Consider the following 13,233-nt stretch of genomic DNA (forward strand, 5'->3'; position numbering starts at 1 on the left):
AAACCGTGCTTGATTAAATTTCTAAAATATTCCTTTGTATTCTTCCTCCACGTGCCCTCAACAGACTAGATTCTGCTTCTTGGGCATCCTGCTATCATCCTCTTCCCTCATACGTTCTGCCAGGATACCTGTGAAATTGTGAACTATTCCTCAATGTTCAGAATGACTTTGTTCCTACGATTATATTGTTACTATTATTATTCTAGAATTGTTGGAAATCTTGATCCTCCATTTGATGTTCAGGATGGGTTGGAGGAGACACTCGGTGCAAATCCGTCTGCAGGTATGCCTGGAAAAGTGGCATCATTTCTCTGAACCTTACCTTTCTCTCTGGAAAAGCTCACTGTGAGCAGGGAACTTGTCTACCAACTCTGTTGCACTGTACTCCCCCAAGTGTTCAGTACAGTAGCACTGCTCACAGGAAGCATCAATTGATATCAGGGATGATGGAAGGATCATCCTGGCTTCGCACCTCAGGTTGATCCCATGACCAAAAGCCATCATGTAAAAGTGAATATACACCGTAAATTCTACGTTCTCGGCAGCAAAAACGGCATTTATTCCTCCATCACTCAACAACAATGTCTAAAATATATTGCTGAAAACATTTGGCCTATTATTTTTATATCCTTGTTACTTTTATCTTTCAAATATTTATCATTTTATGGGGGCCTGTCTTCCCCATTTTACTGCAAACCTTTTGAAAGAAAGACCCATTTACAGAAAATCTACAAATTCCCTATTTACTTTGCACAGTTCTAGCACTCTATAGGCTCTTAATAAATTCCACTGATGAAGATTATGCTAAGGGATATTCTCAGTAAGTTTTCTCCAGGGTAGAAAACTACAACAATAACATTCCAGAGAATACACACTACTTACAGAGTTAAAATAGGGACACTGATTCATTCATTCAATCCTATTTATTGAGCGCTTACTGTGTGCAGAGCACTGTACTAAGCACTTAGAAAGTACAATTCAACAACAACTAGAGACAATCCCTGCCCAAAATGGGCTCACAGTCTAAAAGGGGGGAGATGGACATCAAAACAAGGAAACAGGCATCAATATAAATAGAATTATGGATATATACACATTATTAATATACATAGAATTATAAATATGTACATATATACACAAGTGCTGTCAAGGGGAGTGAGGAAGCAAAGGGAGAGAGTTGGGGTGATGGGGAGGGGAGAGGGAACAGAGGAAAAGGGGGGCTTAGTATGAGAAGGCCTACTGAAGGAGGGGAGACTTCAGTAGGGCTTTGAAGGGGGCAAGTGTTTATTGCTATTGTTCTTGTCTGTCCGTCTCCCCCAATTAGACTGTAAGCCTGTCCAAGGGTAGGGACTGTCTCTATCTGTTACTGATTTGTACATTCCAAGCGCTTAGTACAGTGCTCTGCACATAGTAAGTGCTCAATAAATACTATTGAATGAATGGATGGATGGATGGATGAATGAATGTGTGACTGCCTGGTGGATTTGAGGAGGGAGGGCGTTCCAGGCCAGAGGTAGGACGTGGGCCAGGGGTCGACAGTGGAACAGATGAGAACGAGGCAGAGTGAGAAAGTTAGCACCAGAGGACTGGAGTGTGGGGGCTGGGCTGTAGAAGGAGAAAAGGGAGGTGAGGTAAGAAGAGGCAAAGTGATGGAGAGCTTTGAAGCCAATAGTGAGGAGTTTTTGCTTGATACGGAAGTTAACAGGCAACCACTGGAGATTTTTGAGAAGGGGGGTGAATGCCCAGAACGTTCTTTAGAAAGATAATCCGGGCAGCAGAGTGAAGTATAGACTGAAGTGTAGAAAGACAGGAGGTTGGGAGATCAGAAAGGATGCTCATGCAGTAATCCAGTTGAGATAGGATGAGTGAAAATGATATTTTCCAAAGAGTGGTGTATTTTACCCAATACCAAGATACGATTAAAGCCATATCTAAATATGTCTTTTAGTGTTTCCTTCTCTTGGTGATTACTGGGGCAAAGGTAATGTGAGTTTTTAAGCATTAGGAAATGCAATGGCTCATCAATATTTTGGGTTTCTGAACAGATGGTGAGATGTGACTTGGTTCAACTCCTTCCAGCCCCTAAAGATGGAAGAAACTTAAAAATACTTAATCAAGGAGCCCATGCAGAGTATACTGGCCACAAAGCACCTTCAACAGGGACTTTCATCACTAACAGAATTTTCCAAAATTAGAAAACAATCCAAGCCACATCTAAGTTTTTATTAAGGTGACTTTTCAAAATTGAAATTCACACAACACTTTTAAAGAAATACACAACTTTTTTAGTCGAGGGACTCTACAAGTCTAAGGACTGTTTCCTTATGTGTCTCCTACCTGTTCTATAAAATGTCAAGATACAAAATAACATCACATACCCTGGGTCCACTTTTATCTTTGAAGAAATCCCACAAAGGGGTTTTTTTTTTCCTACTGATAAAATATGAAAGTTGATAGTGAACTTATTCCAAGTCTTTGAACATTAAGACTTCCCATCTGTTCTTTCTTCCACTACTCCCCTGGTCATGATCTTTCCCTCCCCTTAATATTCCAACTCTCCCTCAGTCTAAATTTTGCTTCCTCTGATCACCTTGTCCAACTGTCCAGGACACCTTACCCTTGCCAAACCACATCCTTTCCCTCCTTCAAAGACCCCCTAAAGAAACACCCCCTCCAGGAGATAATCCTTGATTAACTTCCTCAACGTAATACTAGTAGAATTTTGTTAATAAGCCAAGCACTGAGGTAAGCACTGGAGTAGATGCAGCCTAATCAGGTAGGACCAATTTCCTGTCCCAGATGGGGCTCACAATCTAAGCAGGAGGGAGAACAGACATTTAACCCACATTTTAAAGAGGAGGAAACTGAGACCTGGAAGTTAAGTGACTTACCTTAGGCCACAAAGCAAGCCAAGTAGTGCAGCTGGGATTAGAGTTCTATTGAGCATTTACTGGGCGGATTAGTACCCAGCTCCTCTGACTCCCAGGTCTATACCCCTTCCACAAGGCCACATTGCTTCTCTCTTGTCCATAAAATCCCACTAGCCCTCTCAGCATTCAAGAATTGATGCTATTTTTAGTAGTCTATTTTGTTCCTACATTCTCTTATGCTTAACTAACAATTTAGATTTCCCTTCTCCCACATTAGACTAGAAACAAAGGGGGGGAAGAAATATGCATTCCACTTTTTCCAGAGGTTTCCCCAAGCAGTTCGTACAATGCTCTGAATCCAACAGAAATTAAATATTAGAGAAAGTGATCAATACAATCAATACGAATAATGCAGAAAATGAGACAACTTTAAGATCTATTATACCATAGACTGGATCTTAGGTAAAGATGGGTTTGTTGTAGAGTCAATCTAAGAACTTTCCTGTCCAATTAAAGGAAAGGAAGTATTTCTGAAGTTGCAAACACCATCTCCTAAGCTCTTAGACTCTTTCCTAAAGAAGAAAAAGGTTGTATTACAAATATACAAGACGTGAGTTCTGCTACTGAAAAGAGCAATCTCCAAAAATAAAAATGAAAGTTGTTTGCCAATTCTAGAATGATTTCAGAGATGACACAGTTAATATTGAGGAATCGGAAAGAGCTCTCCTTGGTCAAATGCTACCGGTAGAGAAGCAGCATGGCTCAATGGAAAGAGCACGGGTTTAGAAGTCAGGGTCACGGGTTCTAATCCCGGCTCTGCCACTTGACAGCTGTGTGACTTCGGGCAAGTCACTTAACTTCTCGGTGACTCAGTTACCTCATCTGAAAAATGGGGATTAACTGTGAGACTCACTTGGGACAACCTGCTTACTCTGTATCTACCCCAGCGCTCTGCACATAGTAAGCACTTAACAAATACCAGTATTATTATTATTATTATTAACATTAGTGAAGTTCCTGGGTCAGATATCCTCCATTCCCCAGAGAGCAACGGGGGATACTGAGGCACACAGAGGTTAAGTGATGTACCCAAGATCACACAACAAATCAGTGGCAGGGTACCTGGAACACAGAACTTTATCCATATGTATGGTTTTCACAATTCTACCTAGGGCTGCCTAGTGGTGTGGTGGCACGAACCCTACTGTGAGCAAAGCTGAACTTAGAGGCTCGGCATTTCAGGCTCAAAGAGTAAAGGTTAAAGAAAAATAAGAAAGAACTACAGCCTGAGAGAAAACAGCAATCTCTTGTTCAAGGACCCAAGGACCAAAGATGTGGTAATAGACTGTACCTTTTAGTCTATAAGCTCATTGTGGGCAGGCAATGCCTCTGTTTATTGTTTTATTGTACTGTCCCAAGTGCCTAGCATAATGTTCTGCACACAATCAATGCTCAATAAATACGAATGAAAGAATGAAAGAAAGTATAGGTTGGAAGGAACCGCTGTGGCTGAAAAATATGAAAGATAAAAGAATGTCCAAGGATTTACATGATATACTGTATAGAATTGTGCACACTGCATGCTTGTATTGTTTCCCTTCATCACAGCTGCAATGTCTTTCCTCATTCTTCAGTAATTATTCATTCATTCATTCAATCGTATTTATTGAGCGTTTACTGTGTGCAGAGCACTGTACTAAGCACTTGGAAAGTACAATTTGGCAACAGATAGAGACAATCCCTACCCAACAACAAGCTCACAGTCTAGAAGGGGGGTGACAGACAGCAAAACAAAACAAGTAGGCAGGCATCAATAGCGTCAAAATAAATAGAATATAGACATTATCTATATGTTTTTTATATATATATATATTCCCACCCATCATTTTTATACCATGCTCACACTGTCTCCTAGATCTTTGAGAACTAGGTGCAAGTATATGATTTCTAAGCGCCAAATGGTGGGATGTTTTTATCAGCATAAAGGGTTGAAAATGAAATCTCAGAATCTGACCCCAGCTCCACGAAGCCTTCTTCGGAACCAGATGACAGTAACACAGAGAGGAAAAGCAAGGACTCGCAACATACCTTTAGGACGTCTTCATCTGCAGACTTGCACTCCGAGGAGTCAGATACGTCAATCACCGAGCCATCCTCCTGTACAGCCACAACTTTGACTGGAACCGAAACTGCCTTCCCAGTCAGAATGGCTGTATTGAGGACTTCTGTGTCCTATAGGCAAGAAAATGATGCACAGGTTAAAAAGGATGCACCCTAAGAGACCAATAGAATTAATTTTTAGTCTAGCACTTCACTGGTCTTTATTCCTAACTTAGAAATTATAGAGACTGGCAAATTCAGTTTCTGATCTCAAAAGAAAATTAGAATGGCCCAGCGGCAAGCACTGACAGATCGAGATACTCCATCCAGTAGCCACTCTGAGTGGCAGGGACTCTTGTCCCAATCTTCAGATTCTAACCAACCTCCCATGTGATACTGGGCATAGCAAATGTATCTAACAAGTATAACAATTAAAGTTCTTCCCCATGTTTGCCAAATCACCGGGGAAAATCATTTAAGTGATTTCCTTCCTTTTGTGGGCTCGATTACATGGTGAATGAAGCCTTCTGTTTTATGTCAAATTGGGAATAGTTACAGTACAAACAAGAGCAGAATGCCAAATGCAAATGATAGGCATTTCTCCAACAAAAAAAAAAAGAACCCCCAAAACAAAAAGCACCACACACACCTCAAGACATTTTATTGGCCATCACGCTGCATTTTTCTCCACCTCTGATGAATTCCCTCCTCTGCCACGCTAATGATTCCATTAGCTGAGGCCTCTGTCTATACCCTGGTGAAGATGCAGTTTGATTAATTACTCCAAATGAGCTGCTACGGAGGTGCCTGGTCACACAGGGATCTATGTAACACAGTCCGATCATGTGAACTAATGGAACTCTGGAGAATGTACTTCTCTTTCTTTGTTTACCAGACAGAGAATAACTGCAGTCCTCCCAGGGATCCCCTCAGGCTGCTAAGATCTGCTTCATGATCTAAGTAGAAACAGCCTCAAACCTTCCCAACCAACTCCCTCCTCCCCACAATAATAGGGAAGGGAGAAGACTTATTGAAGTGTTAAGTAATTTGCTTTTCATTAATCTCATCCATAAAACCAACAGTTATTTGTCAACTGGGAACAGCAGTCCTGTGAGAAATCTATTTTAGGACTGAATAATTAAAAGCCAGGAAATTCCCACTTCAATGGGACTGAGCTGTCAGAAGTCCTAGAGATAAGCTGGAGGTGTCGTGACTTTTTCCCTTTCCCTTTCCCCCATGGCCTAACAGTTTGCCGAGAATTTGACTATTACTTCTATGTAAACAATAAGCTTTTGCAATTCTGCCTGAATCCCAACAGAAAAGCACCACTGTAAAATGAACACTAGACAAACAGCTTCGTTTTACCGTAACTAACTCTCTTCTCCATCCGTGCCTTGGGTACATCACTAATGCCATTTTCCTCCTTCCCTCCGAAGAAAACATCCACCAGTGGCCATAAACACCAAGAATGTGATTCTTAACAATGTGGACTGCCAGGGGACATAAATCTCCTTATGTTAAATAGCCGTTTAAATCATTCATTGGCAGCCGCGTCTGTTCATTCCTTGCCATCCATCAAGAAGTAAATCTTTGGCTCTTCACTCTGGTACCAACCATATGTTTTATGCTCTGAACACCATTTTATGTTCATTTATGATGATCTGTTTTACTCAAAACTGCCTCTCAATCTGCAGCATAGGGCAATGTGGATTTTCAGTGCTATAAGTAAAAAGTGACTACGTGGTAAGATCTCAAAAGTTCAAAACGAATTACTTGCTCTGATTTCAGCAGCATGAAGATTTGATTCGGGGCAGGAAACGGAATACGTCAACATCAAAATCACCAGCATTTACAAGCACCTAATAGGTGCTGCACTACGCGCTAGATGCCTGGCAATGCAGAACAAAAAGTATGCCCCTGCCCATAAGGACAACACAACTGATAAAAGCAAAGAAGCAATCAATCATATTTATTGGATGCTTACTGTGTGCAGAGCACTGTACTAAGTAAGCACCTGGGAGAGTACAATATAGTGGTGTTGGTAGACACATTCCCTTTCCCGCCCACTCTGACCTTACAGACTAGAAGGGTAGATAGACATTAAAATAAATCATGGATGTGTTAATAAATTAAGTGCTTTAGGGTGGAGGAGGGGTGAATATCAAGTGCTTAAAGTGTACAGCGCTACGTACACAAGTATGCAAGTTCAATAAATAAAATGAACAGGTAGTCACACGAGTACTTCGGTTGGCGACGGGACGACGTGCTCGGAGAGGTGGAGATTTCTCAGAGAATGTTTCCCGGAGGAGGTGGGTTGTTTAGGAAAGCAGTGGAGAGCATTTCACAAGTCATAAAACTCTTCTGAAAGATTCTCATATTAGACCATTTAATCATATTCATTACCTTAGAGCAAAGAAAGAATCCGTAGTATTTATCAAATGCTCGCTGAGTGCAGAGTGCTGTATTAAACACTTGAGACCATACAATAGAATAGACATAATCCCTGCCCTCAAAGTGGTTCCAGTCTAGCAGAGCTAAAATCTAGCAACTAACCAAAAATTCACTCCACAAACATCGGAAAGACTAATATGGTAGAATAATCAGAACTGAAAAATCCCAGCAGGAAATAATCCTTAGAGATGAAACTCCTCACTGGCCCCTTTTGTCTTTAATCAAATGGCGCTTGAGTTGAATTAAAACTAGGTCTACAACTATTCCATGGTCAATATTTCCAAATGGGAAACTTGGGGTGTCTCTCTGCTGCCTTAAGACTTAGTCTACTGACCTTGGGGAGCTGTGGGGGTGGAAACTGACTTTACCACTTATCCGCCAGCAACTTTCAAGCTCCAGGCCCCATTCCCAAAGGCGAGGGCTGGGCCCTCCTGAGCCAAAAGCCAATTCTGCAAAGTGAATGCTGAGACAGTAAAATTCAACCTCACCACCGTGGGGTCAAGCGAAACTTTAACCTCACATGAACCCTAAGAGGCTCAGAAGAAGAAAACCTTTCCAAATACTACTGGCTCACCTCTTGAAATCCCATATTTCTTCTCTAACCTTTCAGAAGCACTCTTCTTTTGACCCAGTTTCATCTGCCTTCATTTGTCCTCGGAAACCTCAAGGTCTGATATGCCACAGCTACCAACGTAAGTAAACTTCTTGTGGGGGAAAACGAAAGTACTATGTAGGCTTCAATTTGAATAATGATTTCCAATGCCTCAACCTAGCATTTTATAACTTTTAAAGTTCCATAAGCCCCACTTACAGGCTATTTTTGGATCCTAATAGTATGTCATCTAGAAAGTAGAGTGTGATTTCAGAGTTCAACTACCACCCTATCGCTAGCCAACCTAAGGAAAATATTTTAAAGGAACTAGCCTTCTTACATGGTAAGAACAGTATTTATTTATTAAATGCCTTCTACATGCATGCCACTTTTATGGTATTTACGCACTTACTCTGTGTTAAACACTGTTCTAGTTAAAGTTCCCTCTCTACTCTAAGCTCACTGTGGGCAGGAAATGTGTCTCTTATAGGGTCGTGCTGTACTCTCCCAAGTGCTTACTACAGTGCTCCACACACATTAAGTGCTCAATAAATATTGACTGATTGACTGATTGACTGATTCTAAGAGCTGGGATAAGTACAAGTTAATTAGGTCAGAGACAGTCCCTGTCCCACTGTTCCACAGTCTAAGTATGAGGGAGACAAGGTATTGGATCATTTTAGAGTTGAGGAAACAGACACAGAAAAGTTAAGTGTCTTGCCCAAGGTCACAAAGCAAGCAACTGGCAGAGCCAGGATTAGAACCAGGTTCTTTGACTTTCAGGCCAGTGCTCTTTCCACTAGGCACACTGCTCTGCACCGCACTATCCTAAGATTTAAAATAAAAGGCCACAGGGGAGTTCTAGATGTAGGCCATGGCCCCCAAAGAGATCACAATAGAATAGGAAATTGGGAAAGGGGTTAGCAACAGAAATATAAGGAATGAGGAAAACAAAGATATAGAAGCACCAAGAGGGATGATAAATTCAACAAGATCAGTTGGGCATTGTAGAGAAGTAGGTTTCCAGCTCCTTGTCGCTCAGACCAAAGGTTACAAAAGTCACTGCCAGAACCACAAGTTGGGCCTTCTCAACGCTCTAAGAGTTGGTAAGTTCTCACATTATCAGTGTTTAAGTCCTTCCCAGGATGAAGCGGGGGCAAATGGGAATCCTGATGGGGTTGAGGACAAGAGAGGGGAAGGACTTCAATCCCATTCAGTAGGTTCCGGGGTCCGATGTTTGGAGCCTGGATGTGGGCATACCCACCTGCCATCAACAAACATTCAAGAAGGGATTCTTTCAACTTGCCAATAATCACTGATTTAGAGGAAATCAGCCCAAGGGAAAACCCCATTTAAATTCAACTCAATGCCAGTACTTTTCCACAATGGCCGAGTAGCATATTGGAACTTACCCACAGCACTTTTATAAATGTGCACTGTTATGTTCTACTCTTTGAGCCCACCTTACTCCTACCTATTTGTGTCCACCTCCCCCATTAGATTGTAAGCTCTTTGTGGGCAGAGAGCATGTCTTGTAAACGCAGTGTACTCTCCCAAGTATTTAGTACAGTGCCCTGCCCCCAGTAGGTGCTTAATAAATACGATTTAAGTCTGCAATACTGCTCACACTGCAGCCTTGCATTTCAAAGACAACCCCTTTAAAGTCTTCTAGCTCCAACCCAAGTGTGCTCTTCTGCTTTCTTAAGTGTGGCATCCGTATTAAAAACTCATTTCTACCAAATGAGGTAGGTCCAACATTCACCACCCAGCTTCATCACTGAATAATAATTATGCAAGTGTTTATCTCTAATTCCTTCTCCGTACCTGAATGCATTACCACTTCAACGGAGCCCTCCTTAATTACACTGTAACCTGCTAATAGTGTTTCTTTGTTGTCTGAAGGAATCTTCTTATCCAACCTAGGCTAAATGAAAATTTAATACAACATCAGGTTGCCATACAACTAGGAAGCAAATGACAGCTGTTTAATTAAAACCTAGACCTGATTAGATGGCACTACTGAGAGAAATACTCTAGAGGATGAGTATTAAACTATTGAAACCAGGGCCATGATAATAGCTTTATTTAAATATGAATAAGGTCTCCAGCTCAGTTACTGTAAATAGCTGACACCTTGTTGGCTCCAATATTCAGGGAAAACTGTGGGTGAGAGATCTGGCCAGAATTCTTCCTCTCCCCAATGAGAGCCCCTTCCTCCATGCCCCTTTAGTTTCCTATAATAGTAATAATAGTGGTGGTATTTGTTAAGCGCTTACTATGTGCAAAGCACTGTCCTAAGCGCTGGGGAGATACAAGGTGATCAGGTTGTCCCATGTGGGGCTCACAGTTTTTAATCCCCATTTTCCAGATGAGGTAACTGAGGTACAGAGAAGTGACTTGCCCAAAGTCACATAGCTGGCAAGTGGCGGAGTGGGGATTAGAACCCATGATCTCTGACTCCCAAGCCCGAGCTCTTTCCACTGAGCCACGCTGCTTCTAGGGACTGTAGGATCCACTGTAACTCTTGTGGTATTGATGTCCTTAACACTTAACAGACAATGCAAAACTAAACTAAAAATGCTACTGCACAGGTTATTTTAATGGGGAATTGGCATTTTTTTAAAAATGGCATTTGCTAAACTCTTACTATGTACCAGGCACTGATCTAAGTGCTGGAGCACATACAGGCTAATCAGGTTGGACACAGTCCATGTTCCACATGGGGCTCACAGTCATAATCCCCATTTTTCAGATGAGGTCACTGAGGCACAGAGAACTGACGTGACTTGCTCAAGGTCACACAGCAGACAAGTGGCAAAACTGGGATTAGAATCCAGGTCCCTTGACTCCAAGTGCATTTAAAATACAGTGAAGGAAGCAGGGAGATGGGATGTTTACACACCTGCATTTCATGCTGGGGAGATAGTGAGGCAGAGCTCTGGCCTGGAAACCAGAGGACTCCAGGGAGGAGTCCGAGCTCTATCATCGGCCTACCGGGGGACTGTGAGCAAGTCACTTCATTTCTCTGCACCACTGCTCCTCATTTGCAAAATGGGAATATAAACATCGGTCTCTCTACCTCACAGAGTTGTTGAGAAGGCAAAACTGAAGTACTGTGAGCATCCTTCGAGACAAAAGCGCAATGCCAAACAAAGGCATTCTACACTGAATCTCCTGAAAGGAAATTTAGAGGGAATCTTGTGGAAACCAGTCTTATAAAGATACTTTCAAAAAAATTAAAATTAATGGAGAAAGCATAACTTTTAAACTTGAATAACTAATTCAACACCTTTTTCTTCAGCTCCAAGACCCATGTAATGGATGACACTTATGCCATCTTGATATATAAATGAGATGCTCTGCTAAATTATTATAATCTCAAGCAATTCTGACGTACTTTCCCCACATATCTAAAGGGTGTTTTAGGATTCATATACATATTAATGAAAGTGCTTGGAGGTAAGTTATTTTTGTTTTTCAGGATCATATTGATTGTCTCTTCCACTGCTTCCTGAACACCCTGGAATTTATTATAAGAAACACATAGACTGGTTAACCCATTGACCTTTAACTCAATAGAATAATTTATAGAAAGCTCGACGGAGCTAACCTTTATTGACAGTAAGCTCAAACTTTAGCAGCCTTTGAGGAATGCTATGCTAGAGTGGGTAGAATTTTATCATTTAACAAAGGGTCTTCAAATTTTAAAACAATCAATAGTTGCCTGGGTCTCCCGCTCTATCGAACTGGGACTCCAATATTTACTCATGACGAATTTAGAGACTTCTCCATTTATGAGGTCAAAAAGATAGCTGTTCTTTCTATTTTCACTGAAGAGAAAAATGATGGCATGAAGTTCCTGTCATAGACTATCTACAGCTTCTTAGGGGTTAAAAGGAATCAAAGTATTCAGGCCCTATTGTGGTTTTTTTTTAAAAAAAAATCTGGTTTATCATTAGCAGGTGAGTATTTAGCAAATACCATTAGATGAAGATGTTACCTTACCTCTTCTGACACAGTGAAAGAAATCTGTGTCTTGTTCATATCTCTTTCACCACCTATCTATTGTTCATGTTCTCTTTTCTGTTGAGAACCTCCCTCAGGCTCCATAAGCCACAGACCATTGCCTTCCCCATCTTCAAAGCCCTTTCAACATCACATTTCCTCCAGGGGGTATTCCTCGTTTATTCTCTCATCTCCTTGCTTTAATAATAATAATAATAATAATGTTGGTATTTGTTAAGCGCTTACTACGTGCAGAGCACCGTTCTAAGCGCTGGGGTAGATACAGGGTAATCAGGTTGTCCCACATGAGGCTCACAGTCTTAATCCCCATTTTACAGATGAGGGAACTGAGGCACAGAGAAGTTACGTGTCATGCCCACAGCTCACACAGCTGACAAGTGGCAGAGCCAGAATTCGAACCCATGACCTCTGACTCCCCAGCCCCCGGGCTCTTTCCACTAAGCCATGCTGCTTCTCTACTCCACCCACATGTCCCCAGCTGCAACTTCAGCACTTCTGCAACACCTAGGTACTTGGATACTAATTCCCTGCTATCTGGTGGGTGTAGGAATAAGAGAAATACACTTATAATAATAATGTTGGTATTTGTTAAGCGCTTACTATGTGCCGAGCACTGTTCTAAGCACTGGGGTAGACATAGGGGAATCAGGTTGTCCCACGTGGGGCTCACAGTCTTAATCCCCATTTTACAGATGAGGGAACTGAGGCACAGAGAAGTTAAGTGACTTGCCCACAGTCACACAGCCGACAAGTGGCAGAGCTGGGATTCGAACTCATGAGCCCTGACTCCAAAGCCCATGCTCTTTCCACTGAGCCACGCTGCTTCACTTATGTACATATATTTAAACTCTGGTGCTTTCCTCATCTGTAATTTATTTTACAGTCTTCTCCCCTGACACATTCTCTCTCTCTGTCTCCCTCTCTCTGTCTCTCTCTCTCTCTCTCTCTCTCTCTCACACACACACACACACACACAATTTAGACTGTGTACTCCTTAAGTGCCAGCATCACCTCTACTATTTTATTCTCCCAAGAATTTACTTTGCACAGAGTAAGCATCAATAAATAATACTGATTTATTGATTTTCTTTCAAGATGTGCCTGGCACAAAATCTTCTAAACTTCACTTACTAAAATACACTTCAACAGGGGCTTGGAATATTTTATTCTAGTTAATCCTGTCACCAAAGAGTA

At 41.6% G+C, this 13,233-nt stretch overlaps 1 protein-coding gene across 2 annotated transcripts in view; it reads right to left on the reverse strand.

Annotated features, from left to right (window-relative positions):
• Nucleotides 1–13,233, reverse strand: part of LOC100076621 (transmembrane protein 132B) — a 503,774-nt gene that overhangs the window by 77,313 nt on the left and 413,228 nt on the right. For both annotated transcript variants that reach the window (XM_029054864.1, XM_029054855.2), the window contains exon 5: nt 4,959–5,102. In XM_029054864.1, coding sequence (XP_028910697.1) covers nt 4,959–5,102 — 144 coding nt within the window. The remainder of the gene's footprint in view (nt 1–4,958; nt 5,103–13,233) is intronic.

Source organism: Ornithorhynchus anatinus, chromosome 2 (genome assembly GCF_004115215.2).
Source record: "Ornithorhynchus anatinus isolate Pmale09 chromosome 2, mOrnAna1.pri.v4, whole genome shotgun sequence".
NCBI classification, from domain to species: Eukaryota; Metazoa; Chordata; class Mammalia; order Monotremata; family Ornithorhynchidae; genus Ornithorhynchus; species Ornithorhynchus anatinus.